The 12,129-nt window shown below is 42.7% G+C and overlaps 1 protein-coding gene across 1 annotated transcript in view; it reads right to left on the bottom strand.

The window, feature by feature from the left end:
- Nucleotides 1–977: 977 nt before the first annotated feature.
- Nucleotides 978–12,129, bottom strand: part of LOC309558518 (zymogen granule membrane protein 16-like) — a gene marked incomplete at its 5' end in the record, with an annotated part of 322,172 nt that continues 311,020 nt past the window's right edge. Inside the window, 2 exons of the mRNA XM_082261598.1 lie at nucleotides 978–1,442; nucleotides 3,578–3,710. Of these exons, the coding sequence (XP_082117724.1) occupies nucleotides 1,145–1,442; nucleotides 3,578–3,710 (431 nt within the window). The 3' untranslated portion in view covers nucleotides 978–1,144. The remainder of the gene's footprint in view (nucleotides 1,443–3,577; nucleotides 3,711–12,129) is intronic.

Raw genomic sequence — 12,129 nt, 5'->3', positions numbered from 1 at the left:
AACATCCGCCGGCGCCATATATTGTTTTAGCACGGATCACAACACGTGGCACTTGGTTTTATCAGCACTTGGCACTTTGTATAAATGTATGGTATATGACATTTTAATGTGGCACAATGAGCACAGCCCAGGTTAATACCTATTGTTGGTTTTAAACGGCACGTAGCACTTTTTCACTTTGTTGATTGCAACACATGCACTGTTTACAGCACATATTTGCACAATACTATTTTAAAGTGGTAGCGCCGGGTCCAACATCTCTTGCATTTTTCTAACTCTACTACCTCAGAGGTAGGTTGGAGGCAGCTTACACCACAAAAAAAAAAAAAAAAAAAAAAAAAAAAAATTTGATTTTGTACTGAAACTCCATAGCGCTGGTATATAACCCCCCTTTTTTATCTGAGCAATGATTGGCTAAAGGCACCCTGCCTTTGGCCAATCATGGCTATCACAGGACATTGTGCTGTGATTGGCCAATGCATACAGGTCAAGGTGCATGCTTTGGCCAATTACAAGCACTTAATGCACTGCAATTGCGCAGTGCATTATGGCGGGCGAATTTCCCACGAATGTCCACGTTTGTTTGTGTGTTCAGCTAACGCACGAATACCTGATGTTCGACTTGAACTTACGTTCCACTCGAACTCGAAGCCCATCCCTAATGCCTATACATTCTGCAGTGAAGTTGAGCATCATAGGAAATGTAGTTCCAAAACATCTGGGGTGCCAAGGTTTGCCATCACTGCGTGAGCCTGTGTTGTCAATGTGAATGGGACTGTGACTGTGACAGGTGGCCTCTGTACTACTTTGGGAGAACCTGGGCATTTTCTCAGCAGCCCTTCTGGGGGTAAGAGCTTACAGACAAACAGAAAGGTTGACCATCTCCTTCAAGTAATAGCTACAGTACAGAGCTTGCACAAACAAATTGGAACACGAAATATAATTTGATAACTTTATTTTCAGGGAAGTCAGGGAAAGTAGAGAAGGGAGTCAGGGAAAGTAGAGAAGGGAGTCAGGGAAAGTAGAGAAAGCTGGATCGGTAGCAAATGGACACTAGTGGATCCCAGTCTTCTGGCTGGCTCTGGTGGGCTCCAGTTCTCCAGGGTTATGGAGGTCAATCAGGACCATCTTTGAGGTGGTACTATCAAGTTTGGACACCCCAATGGAAGCCGATGCTGTTCAGAGTGGAGGAGTATCGCCCACTAATGTAGCGCAGCACGGTGCCCTTAAACTGCGGAAAATCATTGAAGCTTGTGCCTGATGGTTGCCCGACTTTGAATATCCTTCCATTGCTTGTCAGGAAGAGTAGCTCAGTCACACAAGAGGAGAATTTCCCCGACACCTGAACAATAGTTTCCTTGTCATGCAGCAAGAACTCCTGGAAGACACCATCATGGTTTCCAGAAAAAGGCGCCCAGTAGTCACCAAATTTTAAGTGAATCCTGGAGGAAAACATATGAAGACGTAAACATGTTTGTTAATGCATCACCTGGAATCACCATCTACTTCCTGGACTGTGATTTTGGCTCAGAGATGCAGACTTGTATAAAGTACTCGAAATTTCTACTTGAGTAAAAGTACAAGTGCTCGATCAAAAAATTACTTGAGTAGAAGTGGAAGTGCTCGCAGAAAAAGTTACTTAAGTAGAAGTACTAAAGTATTCAACATTTTTTTTACTTAAGTATTGCAAGTAGTTTTTTCAAAAAATTTGCTACTTAAGTACTAAAAGTAAAAAGTACCAGTAGTTTTGAAAAAAAAATTCTACTCAAGTACTGAAAGTAGAAGTACAAGTACTGTGTTATGCAGATATTAAAGAAATAAGTCAAAAGTTTGAACATCATATTGTTTTTATTATTTCAAATGATTTATTCAAATGATTAACCTGTGTTTGTTAGTAGTTTCTTGATGCACTTTAAGCGCTGTAGCACCATTTATTTGTTTGTTTCATATTTTCTTTTTATTGGAAAGATTTGGTATAGCAGCTTTTATTATACACAGCCTTTATTTTCATATGCGCTGATTTACAAATGACATTATACACATTTTTTTGAGCTTTATGCAACCTGCCATCTACTGTTCTGGCAGTGGTAATTTTTTTAAAAGTAACGAGTAACTATGCAGCACAAAAAAAAAATACTTGAGTAGAAGTATCGAAATCATCGAAAAAATGTAGTGAAGTAAAAGTAGAAGTAGGAGAAAAAAATTCTACTCTAGGAAAGTACAGATACCGCATTTCGGTACTTAAGTACAGTACTTAAGTAGTTCTACTTCGTTACTATACATCTCTGCAGAGATGACACAATAGTTTCATTCCTGGCACATGTGCAGCTCTGGGCTGAGTTCACAAATGTCTGACACAGATCAGCCCCTGCTGCAGTCTCTGACCTTGTGACATGCTGCTACAAAGTTACACTGTTACAGTCTGAACACTGGGGGAGAGGAGACTGAGGAAATGCTTTCTTCTCCCTGCAGCAGACTGACATTATATGTTCTACTGAAATTGTGATGGAAGTTCTTTTGGTTGGAGGGGCCCATGGAACCCAGCTTACCTTCGAGAGCTTGAGAAATCCTCTCATCTCCCAAGGCCCCTCTTATGTGTAAGTCACCCCATGTCTATTAAGCTCCATTCACACCTGGGCGTTTGAGCGTTTTTCAGCTCCAAAAACGCTAAAAAAAAAACGTTCCAAAACGCCCATTCATTTAAATGGCCCCCTGTTCACATCTGAGCGTTTTAACGCCTGAAGCAAAACGCCTGTAGCTGAAAAAAGTACATGAGCTTCTTTTTGGGCTGATTACCAGCGTTTTTGATAGATGTCAATGCCTGCCTCCAAAAACGCCTGAAAAAAAACGCCTGAAAATCGCGGTAAAAATTGCGGTAAAAAATGCACGAAAACGCTACGCTCAAGTGTGAATGCAGCCTTAGGGACACAGGATGACCAAGGAGATGGACAGTTACTTAACGGACACTGAGAATATAGTTTGGATTACTTCAAATGGGACTGTCATATTTGTCAACAGTATATCTCAAGGAACATATGAAGACTCTGGAACTCTAGATCTAGGATTCATGTTAAGGCCTAGCTGCCTATTGCCAAAAGGAGACTGTTTAACACAGTCAGACTCATAGCAGAAGCTAATATCATCGGCTCAATCACCTGTCTTCCACACATTGTTGATTGTGCTGATTTACTCACCTATTGTATCTGTCCAGATGGCTAGATAATTAGCTCAGGTTAATTATATTTCTGTACACAGCTTTATCGGCATAGGATAATGTAATCAGGCACCTGATATGGTGGGGTAATTTAAATAGGAGGGGGATGTCCTCCTGTGAGGTATATATTTGGTGTGAGTTTGTTCAATAAAGGTTCCAGTTCTATACAAGCTAAGTCCTGTCTAGTTTTGCATGGGGGGCGGCTAGTATATCTGATATCTATGTTCAGACTGGAGGAAGCGGTATTCTGACGGAAGCCCACAAACACAGTGTGGGTCTCAGTTCCATTACAGAAATGTGCTGAAAAAGTTTTATGTACAGTATACAAAGTGTAGTAGAAAAGATATAGTCAGAGGATCTTACCCATTCAGACAGCTGGGAGCCTCCCTGATGCGAATGGCTGTTATTGGCCCATATTGTTGCTCACTGGAGAAGGAAAAAGCCCTTTCTCCATATGCTCCATACTCTCCAGTAAAGGAAGAACTCCGTGACTGAACTACAAAAGTAAGATAAAGGAGAGCAGTCAGGGTCACCTACACATGAATGTGTATATTGTATCTGCATGCATTCAGCTAGACCAGCTATAGTGAGACTTGGGGATGGGTGATGGCCATATCTGCAGTGGCGTCACTAGGGTTGGTGTCACCCGGTGCGGTAACTCATGGTGTCACCCCAACCCCTTTTAATAATGTGTTTTTTTTTAACTAATGTAACTCGTAAATCATAGCTCCCATATAACACTAAGCCCCGGTTCACACTTCTGCGTGTGCGGGGTTCGCATGTAATGTCGGAGCGCACTGCTCCGACATTACATGCGATCAGCTGTGCGGTGCGAGTTTAGCCATACAGTTTGTATGGCTAAATTCGCATCGCACCCGCAGCAAACACGCACAGGAGGCATTTTTGCTGCCGCATCAGGATCGGATCGCACAGCGGTTCACACTTGTGCGATCCGATCCTGTGCGAACTGCACGATCGCACTGCGATATGCGATCAAACTGGGGGTGTCGTTAAGATTACATTGACACCCCCAGCGTATCGCATATGGCAGTGTGAACTGCCGGGGGTGCGTGTGCGATGTGGGTAAAGGCTGCGAATTCGCAGCCTTCCCGCATCGCATATATGTGAACCGAGCCTTAATGTAATGGCAATAGCGACATTAATAACTAGGAGAATTAAAATGACCTTTAAATTACAATATCATGCATCCTCCATGCATCTCTATGGGGCAGCGGATGTCATCGGAGACACCTCCGCTGACACCCGCTGCCATCCGCATCCGATCCTGTGCGTGAAATCTGGATGGATGGAAACCCTATTTTTCCATCCGTTCAGGGATTGGATCGGATGATTGCAGAGAGGCGGTCCACTCTCATCCGATCCCTCATAGAGAGCAGCGAGAGCTGTGACACCTCCCTCTCCGCTCTGCAAGCGGAGACGGAGCCGTCATCCGCCGGCTCAGCGGGGATCGGCGGATCGATCCTCGCTGATCAGCACGGATCCGCCTTTTTGCAGTGGAGACAGTGCTGAACTGGAAAGCTTCTCCAACAGAGGAGGAGCAACAAGCATTTTGGGGGAGACCAGGGATGAAGGAGGACTGCAGTGCAACTGGCTGCATTGGCAGCTGTGCTCTGTGAAAGTGAAACTGCTCTTGATGAGAAAGGACTGCAGGCTGCAGCCACTACATGGATGGGACTTGACTACATTGCTGGATGGAGTGGAGAGAGCTGTGTGCAGAGCAGCAGAGCCCACTGAAAATCTGTCTTTGGTGGGCCAAGTCCAGGCTGGACTTCTGGGGAGTGGAGACCATTGCCAAAAGTAGGGCTGCAGCCTGCATGCAGAGAGAAGAGTTTGCGGTTACTGAGTCTGTCACTGTGCTAGCCAGCCTGTGCATAATGCAGCATTAATAAGGGACAGACAAATTGCACCAGTGCCACCAGATCAATTATTTGCACTAAGTTCACTTCACATCACCCGGCCTGGCCGCCCGCACATGACTACTCACCTCCTCTCCCTAGTCCCCGCGACTGGCTCCGCCCCCGCCCGCTCTGCCTGAATGTGAGAGCAGGGAGTGAGGGAGGGGAGGCTCAGGGCGCGCGGCCCGGCCCAGAGGAGGCGGAGCAAAGAAGTCCAGCCTAGGCACTGGCTGGCAGCAGACTGAGTGACACTGACACACTCACTGTCTGTCTGACACAGTACGTCTATGCGGCGGCGGCGGCGCAGCGGCGATGCCGGCCCGGCGGCCCGCACAGTAAGAGACAAGAGAGGCAGAGCGGTGTCACCCTCCACCCGGCGGACACCCGGGTGCGGCCCGCCCCCCCCGCACCCGGCTCGTGACGCCTCTGCATATCTGGGAACCTGCTGGAAATTACCTGCTGATGTTGGAATTTTGTTAACATTGCCAAGCAGTGTGAATTTCATCGATGAAAATATTTTCATCAACTAAATGAACACTATTTTAGTCGACTAAAATACGTCTAATATGAAAACCATTCAGATGACTAAAATATGACTAAAACTAAAATGGCATTTTAGTCAAAAGACTATGACAAAAACTAAATCGAAATGTGATGTTAAAAAAAGAATACTGTTGAAATCTACCACATAAGAATAAGTAGGGGGCATCTACTAAGCTTATAATTTAACCACTTTAAGACCGGAAGATTTTGCTGCTCAATGACCTGGCCACTTTTTCAACTTGGCACTGCGTGATTTTTGACAATTGCGTGGTCATGCAATGCTGTACGGAAACAAACTTTACGTCATTTTTTTCCTACAAACAGAGCTTTCTTTTGGTGGTATTTGAACCCCTTTTTATTTTTTGTGATATTAATAAAAAAAGAGCGAAAATTTTGAGACAAATTGACATTTTCTACTTTGACTGTAAAAAAATATCCAATATATTCAATTTTTGTCATAAAAAAATTCTCAATGAGCGTATTTTTATATACTTTAAGACCAGAACATTTTACCCCCTTCCTGACCAGGCCATATTTTGCGATTCGGCACTGCGTTACTTTAACGGACAATTGCGTGGTCGTGCGACGCTGTGCCCAAATGAAATTTACTACCTTTTTTTTCCCCACAAATAGAGCTTTCTTTTGGTGGTATTTGATCACCTGTGTGGTTTTTAATTTTTTTTAAAAAAGAGCGACAATTTTGAAAAAGAAAAACAATATTTTTCACATTCTGATATACAACATTCCCAAAAAAAAAATTTAAAAATCAAAATTTTTTAACATTTTAGACCAATTTGTTTTCTGCTACATATTTTTGGTAAAAAAAAAAAAAAAAAATCGCAACAAGCATATTTTGATTGGTTTGTGCAAAAGTTATCGCGTTTACTAACTACGGGAAAGATTTGTCATTTTTATTGTTTTTTTTTCTTACTAGTAATGGTGGCGATCTGCGATTTTGTTTGCGGGACTGCGACATTGTGGCGGACAGATCGGACCCCTAACTGACATTTTTGACACTTTTTGGAGGACCAGTGACATTACTACAGTAATCAGTGCTAAAATATGCTCTGTTACTGTAATAATGACACTGGCAGGGAAGGGGTTAACACTGTTGGCGATCAAGGTGTTAAATGTATGCCTCATGCTTACTGATGTGTGTGGGGGGGGGAGGGGGTTCTGTGAGACAGACACAGATCGCAAGTTCAGCTATGCTGAATCCTGTGATCTCTCCCTGTCTGTCACTGAGAAGATCCGCCTGCTTTGTTTACACAAGTGGGTGGATCTTCTCACACTAAACACGCCGAGCCAGCTAGGAGTCCAGCAATGTAGGTCTACGTCGCTGGACCCAGGACTGCCACTGTGCCGCAGTAGCAGCACAGTGAGCAGTTCTAAAGTGGTTAATGGTAGTAATATGTGCAATGGCATTACATTCAATAGAGTTTACAGTTTGTTTGTTTTTTTTATATATATTAAAGTTACACTTTTGTTTGTCAAAAAGCATTATTTTTGTTTGTTTATGAAGCTTGATTTTTATTTTTTTTTTTAAATAAAGAGGTTATATATCACAACAGCTAAATCTGTGTCTGTGATGCATGTTCAAACCTTAATACCAGAAATAATAACATGTTATTAGATTTTTACTCCCAAGAGTTTACAATGAGTTTGAGAAAAAGGGTTTGTTGTATGGACGCTTCCGAGGAATACAGCAGGCTTTAGGTGAGACACTGCACTTCGGCAGCACTGGAGAGGAGAAGCTGCTCTGAAAGTGATAAAGATAAAAAAAGACAAGGCGCCTCTAAGTGCAGTAGACTCTGAGTATTTATTAGGTTAAAAGTATAAAAGCACTCACATTTGGTATAGGACGAAGGAGCTGAGCTCCGAAATATGTAACTGCCCACCACCCGCTCTATTGGACACCAGCCGCTGCGTCCACACCCTGCCTTCAGGAAATCTCATGCCGACCAGGCTGAGACGCAGACGAAAGGACGCATCTACAGGAAGTGGATCACCGGATGTCCTCATTGCAACCACTCAGCACAGCGGATAGGAAGACTCCAGACAGATCTTTGCTATGCCCATGTCACATTTACCAAATGTGAGTGCTTTTATACTTTTAACCTAATAAATACTCAGAGTCTACTGCACTTAGAGGCGCCTTGTCTTTTTATCTTTACAATGAGTTTGGCTATTCTATAGAAATGCTAAATAATGCATTACAATGTAACTAAAGTTGACTAAAATGTACTGGAGATTTTGGTCGACTAAAATACGACTTAAATTAAAACAATTTAGATGACTAAAATAGGTCTAAAACTAAAATGGCATTTTATTCAAAAGACTATAGCTAAAACTAAATCGAATTTTGATGTCAAAATTAACACTGTTGCTAGATCATTGCCCAATCTTTTAAAATCTTCAGACCTGGCCTGTTGGGAAATGTTTGCCAATTTGCCACCATGGAGCTGAGGGAGGGGAGACATCTCTGATCATACAGTGATCTAAATAGGGAGATGTTGGGCTACTGGGGAACCTACCAGCCTTGACACCCCCAGAACCTCATTATAAAAAGACATGTGGAGTGGGGTCAGGTAGCCTTAGCAACTGGCACTGCCTGGCTCCTTATATCTGGGGCCAGGGTCCTATGTTTCTGCTGCAGGCACATCCTACAGAGCTGGGGGCCCGGGAACCATCCAAGATGCAAGCACCGCAAGTACTTCCCCTCCTGCACTATTGTACTAGGCAGACATGTTGGCAACATTTCCCTGACAAGGGCTACAAACTCAATGGGTGCACAGATCCTGGGCTAGTTGCAGAAACTGCCTGGGGATGAGGATGACAGCTGGTGGGCAGAGTACCCCAAGCTACAGGAGAAGAGGCAAAGACTGCAAACCATCTAAAACTGGTCCCAATACACTGGGGTCAGCCATGAGTAACTTGCAAGGGCTGGCTTCTTCTACACTGGTAGACACTGGGGGTACTAAGGGGACTATGTACTGGGGTCTCCACCTGAGAGAATTACTTTATAAATGCGACTGCCACCCATACAGTGTTCATAAAATAATGCTGCGCTAAGCAGTAGTGGTGTTTACTGACAGTGATGGGTTAGCTGTTCAGGCGGAGCAATGGTTCCGCCCCAAGCAGCGCCCATTCGGGTGCTCGCCGAGCACCTGAATTTGCGGGGAAGCTCAGTGGAATGTTTGCCCACCTAGCACCCCACAATACACTGTGCGCTGCCTATTCAGGTCACAGAGCACTGTCAGAGCCCTGATTGGACAAAGTCATGATGACTTTGCCCAATCATGGCTCAGTGCTCATAGTCTCACCCCACACTATAAAAGGTTCTTTCCCACAGGAACCTTTTGCAGTGTGATGCTGGAGATACATAGAGCAGGGCTCAGTGATAGCTAGTTAGTGTTTTTGTGACTCTGAGTGTAGTGTATAAGTGCAGTGTTATGCCTCGTACACACGGTCAGATAATCGTACGACATATCGTTCGAGTAAAGTAGCATGCTACAAAATGTCGAATGCAACCATGTGTACTAACCATATGATTTCTGTCGTACGATTGTGTGAAAGCAACCAGAATGCGTAGCCACGTCTTGGAAAGTGATGTCACATACGTCACATGCGCGTGACCCCTGTATCTGACACGCCTCTTTCTCTTCCGTTCTTCCGTCTGTATTTTCGAGGTTATCCGTGATTTTCTTCCCCGCGTTTAATCGTCTTTTCGCCTTTATTCGCACGTTCTCCGTAAATAAAGTTTACCATGCTTCCATCACTGGCCTTGTATGTTGTCATTATTATATTAGATATGTATGATTGTATAATTGTACACACAATTTGCTCTTTATTTAAAGACCAACAGTGTATTGCAAATTGTATCCAAAATGAAAAGAAAATCAGTTCTTTATCTTTAACATTTATGCCAGTCTTTGCTAAAATTAGGTAACAAATATAATAACCAGGCTTGATCATTATAGCTGGATTTTACTATTCTACTGACCGAATGTTCGGAAAAACATTGGGAATATGCTGCAATATTATTGTCGGGTCGTAAAACCATTGTTTACATTCTCCAGATTCCCCTTCCGGGTTATTTCGCTATTTCCGATCATGCGCGGTGTTTGTCGAATGATTTTTAGCGGACGCATAGTGTACTAATTACACGATTGTCGTTCGCGGGGCTATCGTACGACAGAAGTTTTCCTGTTTGTCCCTTCGGATTTTGTTGGATGTACTGTTGTGATCGGCTGTCGAAAGCAGTGTACTAACGATCAGATTATCGTGCAACCAGGTCGAAAGCGAGTTTTTTCGTACGATTATCTGACCGTGTGTACGAGGCATTAGTGTGGTGTCAGTAGAGAGTGAGTATAGTGTCAGTGTAGTGTGAGTATAGTGTAGTGTCAGTATAATGTTAGTGTAGTGTCAGTTCAGTTTAGTGTAGTGTCAGTGTAGTGTTAGTGTAGTGGGAGCAGTGTAGTGTCGTGTTAGTGTAGTGTCAGTGTAGTTGCAGTATAGTTTAGTGTCAGTGTAGGGGGAGTATAGTGTAATGTCAGTGTAGTGGGAGTGAAGTGTCAGTGTAGAGTGAGTATAGTGTAGTGTCGGTGTTCTGTCAGTGTAGTGTGAGTATTGTGTCAGTGTAGTGTGAGTATAGTGTAGTGTCAGTATAATGTTAGTGTAGTGTCAGTTTAGTGTAGTGTCAGTGTAGTGTCAGTATAGTGTAGTGTTAGTGTAGTGTCAGTATAGTGTAGTGTTAGTGTAGTGTGAGTATAGTGTAGTGTCAGTATAATGTTAGTGTAGTGTCAGTTTAGTGTAGTGTCAGTGTAGTGTCAGTATAGTGTAGTGTTAGTGTAGTGTCAGTATAGTGTAGTGTTAGTGTAGTGTGAGTATAGTGTAGTGTCAGTATAATGTTAGTGTAGTGTCAGTTTAGTGTAGTGTCAGTGTAGTGTCAGTATAGTGTAGTGTTAGTGTAGTGTCAGTATAGTGTAGTGTTAGTGTAGTGTCAGTATAGTGTAGGATCAGTGTAGTGTCAGTATAGTGTAGTGTTAGTGTAGTGTCAGTATAGTGTAGTGTTAGTGTAGTGTCATTATAGTGTAGTGTCAGTATAGTGTAGTGTTAGTGTAGTGTCAGTATAGTGTTAGTGTAGTGTCAGTATAGTGTAGTGTGAGTATAGTGTAGTGTCAATGTAGTGCAGTGTTTAACAGCATTACATTTAGTGCTATATGCACACTTTTTTTTTTTTTGTCGCTTCATCCTCTTTTTTTCATTTTTGTTCCCCTGCCCTCTTTTTCTAAATTGTCAGTCACCGTTTGTCTTACTACAATGCTGGTGTTCCCCCTTTTTACATAGATACATAGAGCAGGGCTCAGTGATAGCTAGTTAGTGTTTTTGTGACTCTGAGTGTAGTGTATAAGTGCAGTGTTAGTGTTGTGTCAGTAGAGTGTGAGTATAGTGTCAGTGTAATGGGAGTATAGTGTAGTGTCAGTGTAGGGGGAGTATAGTGTAATGTCAGTGTAGTGTGAGTATAGTGTCAGTGTAGAGTGAGTATAGTGTAGTGTCAGTGTTCTGTCAGTGTAGTGTGAGTATAGTGTCAGTGTAGAGTGAGTATAGTGTAGTGTCAGTGTTCTGTCAGTGTAGTGTGAGTATAGTGTCAGTGTAGTGTGAGTATAGTGTAGTGTCAGTGTTCTGTCAGTGTAGTGTGAGTATAGTGTAGTGTCAGTGTAGTGTGAGTATTGTGTCGTGTAGTGTGAGTATAGTGTACTGTCAGTGTTCTGTCAGTGTAGTGTGAGTATAGTGTACTGTCAGTGTTCTGTCAGTGTAGTGTGAGTATAGTGTAGTGTCAGTGTAGTGTGAGTATTGTGTCGTGTAGTGTGAGTATAGTGTAGTGTCAGTGTTCTGTCAGTGTAGTGGGAGTATAGTGTAGTGTCAGTATAATGTTAGTGTAGTGTCAGTTTAGTGTAGTGTTAGTGTAGTGTCAGTTTAGTGTAGTATCAGTGTAGTGTTTAGTGTCGGTGTAGTATCAGTGTAGTGTTAGAGTAGTGTCAGTATAGTGTTAGTGTAGTGTCAGTATAGTGTTAGTGTAGTGTCAGTTTAGTGTAGTATCAGTGTAGTGTTTAGTGTCGGTGTAGTATCAGTGTAGTGTCAGTGTAGTGTTAGTGTAGTGTCAGTATAGTGTTAGTGTAGTGTCAGTATAGTGTTAGTGTAGTGTCAGTATAGTGTTAGTGTAGTGTCAGTATAGTGTTAGTGTAGTGTCAGTATAGTGTTAGTGTAGTGTCAGTATAGTGCAGTGTTTAACAGCATTACATTTAGTGCTATATGCACACTTTTTTTTTTTTGTCGCTGCATCCTTTTTTTTTTTTCTTTTTTGTTCCCCTGCCCTCTTTTTCTAAATTGTTAGTCACCGTTTGTCTTACTACAATGCTGGTGGTCCCCTCTTTTTTATACATTTTTTTTTTG

This window comes from Pelophylax lessonae, assembly GCF_965119305.1.
Source record: "Pelophylax lessonae genome assembly, chromosome: 6".
NCBI classification, from domain to species: Eukaryota; Metazoa; Chordata; class Amphibia; order Anura; family Ranidae; genus Pelophylax; species Pelophylax lessonae.
This window is presented reverse-complemented; position numbering and strand designations above follow the sequence as displayed.